This window comes from Empidonax traillii, unplaced genomic scaffold (assembly GCF_003031625.1).
Source record: "Empidonax traillii isolate 1590-97213 ecotype Southwest subspecies unplaced genomic scaffold, ASM303162v1 scaffold2190:size33437, whole genome shotgun sequence".
Classification (NCBI taxonomy): Eukaryota; Metazoa; Chordata; class Aves; order Passeriformes; family Tyrannidae; genus Empidonax; species Empidonax traillii.
In genome coordinates this window covers 21,269-29,465 of record NW_020957383.1, presented here as the reverse complement: position 1 = coordinate 29,465, position 8,197 = coordinate 21,269, and the positions used below count along the sequence as shown (strand labels likewise).

The 8,197-nt window shown below is 55.2% G+C and overlaps 1 protein-coding gene across 2 annotated transcripts in view; it reads right to left on the bottom strand.

The window, feature by feature from the left end:
- Positions 1 to 2,743, bottom strand: part of CAV3 (caveolin 3) — a 3,409-nt gene extending 666 nt beyond the window's left edge. The window contains exons 1-2 of one of the 2 annotated variants that reach the window (XM_027909520.1): positions 2,616 to 2,743; positions 86 to 268 (exon numbers count right to left, since the gene is read on the bottom strand). In XM_027909520.1, coding sequence (XP_027765321.1) covers positions 86 to 268; positions 2,616 to 2,729 — 297 coding nt within the window. In that variant the 5' untranslated portion in view covers positions 2,730 to 2,743. The remainder of the gene's footprint in view (positions 1 to 85; positions 269 to 2,615) is intronic. The other variant, XM_027909518.1, reaches the window with a different exon arrangement.
- Between the last annotated feature and the right edge of the window lie 5,454 nt (positions 2,744 to 8,197).

The window sequence follows — 8,197 nt, the reverse complement described above, 5'->3', positions numbered from 1 at the left end:
AGGTGTGGATGCACAGGGAGTAGATCCTGCTGACACACTGGATCTCTATCAGGTAGCTCTTGATGCAGGGCACCACTGCCCAGATGTGGCAGAAGGAGATGAGGGCAAAGAGGAAGCCCCAGATGACGGCCAGGGGGATCCCCAGGACGGCAGAGAGCAGCCGGTAGCACCAGTACTTGCTGACGGTGAAGGTGGTGTAGCTGGCTTTCCACACACCATCAAAGCTGTATGTTCCCACGGGCTCAGCTATCACATCCTCAAAATCCACCTGTGGGGAGAGCAGAGGGAGGTCAGGAGTGCTTGGGGGATCACAGGGGCTCCAGTGCAAGGACGATGGTCTGACACAAGGTGAGAGGAGATCCCAACTGGTGATGGGGAGAGAGCGAGGGCCGTGCTGGGGGGATGGATCCCTGCACCCCTGAGCAAGGACACACCCTGGTGCAGCCCTGCCCCTGCAGAGAGCCCAGTGGGACACGGCTCAGGGCTCCTGGCACTGCCCAGCCTCAGCCTGTGGGCAGCACAGAGGGGGGCTTGACCCCCAGCATGAGATTGCAGCCCTGTCCCAGCCCCTGTCCCGCCTTCCCTTGGGCAGCTGAATGTGTCTGTTTGTGTATTCATGCTAGACTGCAATATCCATTCTGGTTTTGGAAGCCCTTTGACCACAAAATCACTCTGCATCACCTTTAATTTCCTGGAGCTGGGAGAAGCATTGAGGTGGATGAGGAATCAGCAGACCAAAGTGTTGTCAGCAGCCCCAGAAAACCCAGTTGTGCAGCCCAGATCACTGCCCAGCTGCCTGACAAGCTCATTAGGGATCAATTAACACAGGGAGAGTGGGATAGAAGAGCAGAGGCTCTACCCCAGTGCTCCTTCTGCTGGTGTTGCCCTGAGAATGGATCTGGAGGAGCAGTGGAGGCTGAGGCTCAGGTGGATCCTGGTGCTGCCTGGAGGTTCTCAGGGACCAGCACACACGAGGTACCACGCCTTTACATAGTTGGGGAATCATTTAGGGTGGAAAAGCTCCCTTAAGGTCACCCAGTCCAGCCATGGTTTGCTGTGTTGCTGTGCTTGGAGGAGGCTTGTGAAGCTCTGCCAAGCCTCTGTGGCTGGTGCCACCAAGGGAACCCAGTCCCAGATTCTGCTTGGTGCCCTGTGAGGCTCAAGATGACCAGGTAAGCCCTTCATCCTGTGGAGCACTGTACTTATTCCCTGCTGTCCTGCTGGCTGCCTCCCAGCTGTGCTCTGGGTGTGCCCTGCTGCCCTGGGTGTTTGGAGCGTGCCTCTGCCTGCAGGGGTGTGAGGACACCCTGGCTGTCCTTTGGGATGCTGTGGAGCAGCAGTGGGCTGAGCTGTGCTCCTGTCCTGGGGCTGGCTCTGCTATTTTAAGGTGGAGGAATGCTGGGGAGCCTGAGCTCTGAAAACTTCCAGTGCTGATGGAGCAGCAGTGTGAGTGGCCATGTGAGTGTGTGAGCTTGAAAGGGATTGTCTGATTTTGGAGATCCTGGAGTGGGAAAAGGCAGGGGTGAGGTGAGGGAAAGAGGCTGGGAGAGGTAGGAGGACTATGGATGGCCAGGAGGGTGCTGTTATTGCTCCCCAGTAGTAGCTGGTGGTGTTCCCAAGCTGGGGTGCAGGGCTGTGTCCCAAAGCACTGCCTGGCCCTGTGGTGAGCGGGCTGATCGCTGTCCTGGTCACAGCAGGGTGGTGCTCCCTTCTCCTGGCACCTTTCCATGTGCCAGAGCAGGGCTGTGGGATGCAGTGGCACGGAGCAGCACAGATGTGGGACCATCTGCTGGGAATCTGCTGGGGCTCCCGAGGTGTTGGGCACTGCCGTGGGCACGTCCAGCAGTGCCGGGGGGGTGCCTGTTGATGGCTGTCACTGTCACAGCTCAGCCAGAGGAATTTAATTTGAGCACACCATTGTTACAGCTGTAATGGTGTTTTACTGCCCAGATGCAGGTCTGTGTTGCACTAGTGCAGTCAAGGTCAAAGCCTGTGTGGGCAGTTCAGTGCTGTCCCTGCTGGTGTGACATCCCCTTCAATCTCTCAAACACAGTTTGAACAAAACCCTTCTACCTCCTCCTGTTCTCCTTTGGGCTGGAATTATCTGTGACACAATTCTAACAGAGCTTAGACAATGATCAGGAGTTGGAATGGGAGTGCCTCTTGGTCAGCAACAGAGGGAGAGATCTGGGGGGCTGCTGCCCCCCTGGGGGGGAACAACATTCCACAAACAGGACAATATGCATCAAACACTGGTACTGAGGCTGCTGTGTCTTGAAGACCAGCAGCCTTTGTCCAGGGTTCCCCTTAAATCAGTGATATTTAACTTCTGTGTTATTTTTTGCTCTCTACTTACTCGTGCAAAGGAGGGTGTCTCCATGAGACTGGAGAGCCCATTCAAGGAATGGGAAATACGACATTAATTGGAGCCCACATGCCACCAGTGCCCAGGCAGTGGGGCCGGTACCTCCTCACAGCCCTGAGGATGGCACCTCTCGGGGCACGTGGGCAGGGACTGACAGCCCTGTCTGAGGTTGAGCCACACACAGACCAACATTTGGAGCCTAAACCCCAGTTCCAGCGATGCCCTACAGCACAGTGGGAGATAGCCCTACCTTCACCACGTCCTCGTTGATGTGCTTGGGGTCCCTGTTGACCAGGTCGATCTCCTTGGTGTGCTGGTCCCTGCTGATGATCCTCTCCTCCAGCCCGCTGTGTTCCTCGGCCATGGCTGGCGCTGGGAGCCCGCAGGGACTGGGGCTGAGCTGGGGAGGGCAGGCTGGGAGGCAGCAGCTGCCCTGCACCCCTGGCCCTGCTCCAGGCTAAAATTAATGTCGTGGCTGCTGCGGCCGCCCCCAAGTGTCCCTTAAAGGGGCTCTGCTGGGGACAGCCCCGCTGCCAGCTCAGGGGAATGGCACGCCTGGGGGCGGCTGGTGGCCTTTGAGGGGTGGCGGGGGTGGCACTGGGGTGGGTGTGCAGACCCTCTGCCCGGCTGTGCCAGCGGGATTTGCTCCTTGTGGTGGAGTGAAGGTGACCAAATTGGGGCAAAAGTCCTCAGAAGTCTGAGAGAAAGTGTTGTTTAAAGAAAATCATTTACAAAGCTGTAAATGAAGCAGCTCAGGAAGACAGGAATCTTGTCTATAAATATCGCCCAGGGAAGCCACATTGCCCTGGGATGGCCAGTGAGACTCGTGGTCCCTCTGGAGCCCAGGAGAAGGCTTGTGGTGGCATCTTGGATGCCTCTGTTTCCAGCTTCTTCATCCAGAGAAACTTCAGGAAATACAAGACATCAACACACAGATCCATAGTGGTTGGGATATCTCCTCCATGGACACTGCCCACAGTGACAATTAGCATGCTAATGAAGATAGATATATTTAACTTGGGTTGTATTTTACTAATAATCCTCAGTGTCTTCCGTGTGCTCTTTGCTCTCATGAACTGAAGACTTGTTTCGTGAAAAAGCCCACAAACTGGGGTAGAGGAGGGGTGGAGAGGGAAGGATGTTTAGCTCCGTAAGGACAGGTAGAGAGGCAGGGATGGATGACTCCTTAAGGAGCCTGGAGGTGCCCAAAGCTGCTGAATGTGGAAACAGCTGCCTCAGAGCTCTTGTGTTCAGCTGGCACTGGGGGGGAGGTATTTTAAGGCAAAAGGCTCTGCTGCCTTCCAAGAACATCAGTGCCTTGTGTTATCAAACCCTTGTGGCTGATTGCCTGGAGCTCTCACCACTGGGATGGGCCTGGTCCAGACCTTTGAGCTGATACAATACAGTGCAAAAATGGGATTGGGATCTTTCATTGGGCTGAGAAGTCCAATGCTGTGTTCAGAGAAGTCCAGATGTGTTCATTTTTCCTCTAGAATTTGTGATGGTGAGGGCCTGGCTGAATGTGCCTGCAGGTCCAAGGCTGCCAGGCTTCTCTAACTCCCTTTTTTCAGTATTTTTTTCTGGTGTCATATTGGTGCCGTTTTTCTTGGCCTTTCAGCTCTAATGGGAGCTGATGTGGTGATGCTCTGGGGGCTGGTATATCCATGACTGAAAATGAGGTGAATGCAGCTTGTCAGGGACCTCCCTGATTCCTGTGGGGAGAGAAAGGACAAAACTGTGCTGGGCAAGTAACAGTGTGAACTCACAGGATCCTGCAAAGGCACAGGGGGCAACTATGGAGAGGGGACAAACTCTGGAAAGGGATGTGAGCATGGGGCCGTGGGTGTAAATCTGGGCAGGTTGTTTCAGGGGACAAGTGCCCGTGCCCTGGGCAAAAGGATATTGGAAAACCCTTTGGCAGCACTGGTTCCATATCCCTGCATCTCCCTCTGCTTCTACACAGCAGCTGGAAGAGCCCAAATGCAGGATGGGCTGGTGGTGGAGATGAATCCTCTGCACGCTCCAAAGCTTTGAGCAGCAGCTCCAGGGCCAGACCTGTTCCCTCTGGCTGCATCCTCTGTCAGAGCTCTGTGGCCCCAACTGCTGGATGGCTCAGCCCTTCAGGGCAGATTGTGAAGGATGTTTTTGCAAATTCAGCTGTTTTCTGCAGTCTGGGAGCCCAGGAATGTGCTCTGGTGTGAGCAGAGCTGAGTTCGTGCAGATCTGCGGGCAGGGCAGGGCAGGGCCGGCCTGGCCGGGAACCAGCGCCGAATTTAGGAGGCACAGCTGCTCTGCAGGGCTGTCCTGGGCAGGGGGAGTGTGACATGAGGCCCCACTGATCTCCTAGCCTGTCCCACCTGCCAGGCTTTGCCCAGGCAGGAGGGGTTCCTGCTGCCCTCCCCGTGGTTGGGGGGCTCGGCCGGCTGCCCCGGCCCCGGGGCCGTGCAGGGAACAGCAGGGCAGTGTTGGGGGCATTGGGTGCTCCCCCTGCCCTGGCTCCCTGGGGCATTTCTGATGGCATGAGTCACTGTCTGTCTTTAGGCTGGGCTGGGCTCTGGTGTCCCAGGCGTGGGAGCAGAATGTGCACCCACGCAGCGGGCAACGTGCAGGTAGTAAATGCCTCGAGTAGCAAGGGGAGGGAGAAGAATATTCTGTTGCACTGTAGATGCTATAAATAAACGTATTTCTGAGTATGTTAAGGCTGTGAATGGGACACTGTGTAAAGGCAGAGTCACATAGACAGCAGAGGCAGGAGCAGGGCTGGGCAGAGGGAGAGCAGGAGACACCTACTCAGGGACTGCTCTGATCCCTCCATGTGCTCTGCTGGACAGATCTCGCCCAAAACAGATGCTATGGAAGTGGTTTTTTTCACTGGAAGTGGTAAAGCCCTGGCACAGGGTGCCCAGAGAAGCTGTGACTGCCCCATCCCTGGAAGTGTCCAAGGCCAGGTTGGACGGGGCTTGGAGCACCCTGGGCTGGTGGAAGGTGTCCCTGCCCATGGCACGGGTGGAATGAGATGAGCTTTAAGGTCCCTTCCAACCCAAACATTCCATGATCTCATGAAATGCTTGCCTTGCCCCAGTGCTTGGAGGAGGTGCTGCTCCCTTCCAGGTGTGAGCTGCCATCCTTGGACACCTGCTGGAATCTGTGCCCAGCTGCACTGAGATCCAAATCTTTCATGTTGAGAACATTTGTTAGGAGATCTGGTGATGGCTTTCCCTCTGCAGAAACAAGGAGTTACCACTGTCCCCCCCACCACTGCCCTGGCTCTGGGGGTTGGTGTCCTACCTCCTGCAAGGGTCATGGGGGCTCTTGGGTCCAGGCTGGTCCTTCAGTCCTGAGGGACTGAGGTGCACAGAGGGTGCTGAGGGCAGGGATGTGATGGCAGAGGAAGTCGTGGCTGGCAAATACAAGTTTGAGTAGAAGCTCTGTCATATTTAATATCAATTAAAATTAAATTTCAGTGAGGAAGTGCAGGAGAACATTCATTTATCTTTCAAAACGTTGTCTTAGTTTGTTTCTATTCAAAGAGTCTTGCCCTTTACAAGAGAGAGAAAGTCTATGAATATCAGATTCATGTCCCTGTGATACACAACCACCCAACCCCTCTGCATCCTGGTCTCTGTTGTGAGTGCTGGGAGAGGAGCTGGAGACCTTGTCCTGGTGGGATGCTGTGGGCACTCTGCTCTGCTGGGGACAGGAGGGTGCTGCCACCTCTGCAGCCATGAGCTGGAGAGGACAAGTGTGGGGTCACAGAGCAGAGCCTGGGCTGTCCTGGTGGAAATCCTGCCCTCTGTCATCTGTCCTGGTGGAAATCCTGCTCTCTGTCATCTGTCCTGGGGGAAATCCTGCTCTCTGTCAGGGAGCCCCACGATGTAGATCAGGGTGTGAGGGCTCACACAGGCATTTCATCCCATGGTCTAAGATCAACAATCCTTTCTGTCTTAAATGTGAGTTATGAGCTGCTTTTTGCTCTGGATATCTGTCTCCTGCCTCACAGGGATGCTGGATGTGCACCAGCTGCCATCAGAGCCCCTGGTCTGGGGTGCTGGGCCCTGGGGACAGGGCTGCCCTCCAGCAGGTGGGTGGAGAAGAGATGGAGCCCATTGAGACACAGTAACTGAGGAGTTTCTGCTTTCAATGCTGTATTTTTAACGATGCCAGTGCTCTGGGTATCACAGGAACCATCTACAACTGCATCTTCTGTCACACAGATCCTCAGGCACTAATTGTGATGATGAGTGGCTGCTGCTGATTCCCTCTCAAGCATGTTCTTATGGCTGTGGGCAAAGCTGGGTTGAAAATGTTGAACAGATTGACTGTCCTGTATCAGATTAGGGGGGATAAATCTCTGCTGGGTGCTGGAGGAGCAGCCACTGATGGAGCTGAGGCTGAATGGGGCTGGGGGTACCCAGCAGTGGAGTCCCCCCTGCCCCAGCTGAACCAGGCACTTTGCAGTGCTGCCCTGGATGGTGCCAAGGCTGCTCCAAGAAAAACCAGCTTTGGGTAACTCATGGGATGCTGCTCCTCCCTGCTGAAGGTGTGGGAGGACAGTTCTGGAGTGGCCCCTCTCAGCCTGTGTTTGTGTCGCCTCCTAATCTCAGCTCTTCTCTCTCACACCAGCACTCTAAGTTCCTTTGGATTTTCATTTTAAAATAGCCTCACTTGCTTTCCCTTATCAAGCAAGTCTTGTCTTGATTTACTGCTTATGACACAACCAGCAGGGTAGTTGAGATAATCAGAGTTAACTACTTGTTGTGCTGCTGGTTACAACGGGGCTCCCAACCTGCCTTTGGATGGCCTTTATCCTGCTGTCAATAAGTTTTTCTAGAATGCAGAAGCAGGCAGTAGAACAATGCTTTCCCTTCCAGCATGGATGAGGAGCCAGGTACTGGAGGGGCAGTGCCAGCAGGCAGGATCCCAGCCATGGCTCAGGGGAGTGTTCTTATCCAGCTGCAGGGCATGCAGTGGGAAACCAGGAGGCGGTTAAATCCACCTCACTGGCAAGAAAATGAGCCCCAACAGGGGCTCTGTGATACAGGGTGAAGGTAAGAGGAGAGTGTCTGTGTGTGCTCTGTGAGGAGCACTCCAACAGTGCTGTGCTGGCCTGGCCTCAGCTCAGACAGGCTCAGCCCAGCTCCAAAACCCTTGGTCAGGACTAAATTGTCCTGTGGCAGCTGTCAGTCCGTCTGTGGCAGCAAACTGGGCTTTGTGTGGCCCCAGCCCCGGGTGAGGAGGGTGAGGCAGTGGCACCAAAGCGCAGAGTGAGGTCTGTGAGTGCCCAGGAACGAGGGAAGATGCTGCTCTGTGGGTGCTGCGGTGGCTGAGATGGACAGAGGGGTTTGGCTGGTGTTGATCGACACTGCTTGGCTGGGGCACAGCCAGGAGGCTCCTCGTGCCTGCAGATAAAATCCTTTCAAGCCCTGGAGTGGTATGAGTCTCATAATAACCCAGCACAGAACATAGATCCTATTTCTGGCACTGGAGCTTTGCATGTGGAAGGTTTCAGCTGCTCTTCTCTGTCCTGCTCTTGTCCTGACCTATTGTGGTTCTCTTTGTGTGGCTGTGCCTGGCTAAAAGCTGAAAGCTGGGCTGGGCTCAGGCTCCAGTGTGGCTGCTGACCATCTTCCCTCCCCAGAATAGCAATTTTGGAACTGAGGTCGATGGCCAGGCTGTGCTCCTGTGGCTTTGCTGGGTGGGCTGTGCTCGGGGGGTCCCTGCAGGTACTGTGAGCCTGGATGTGGCCACGGGGTTACTTTTAGCCAGAAGCAAAAGCTGACAGGCTTGTGAGCACCTGATATCCCAGCTCAGCACGCTGACAGCTGCTGGAAA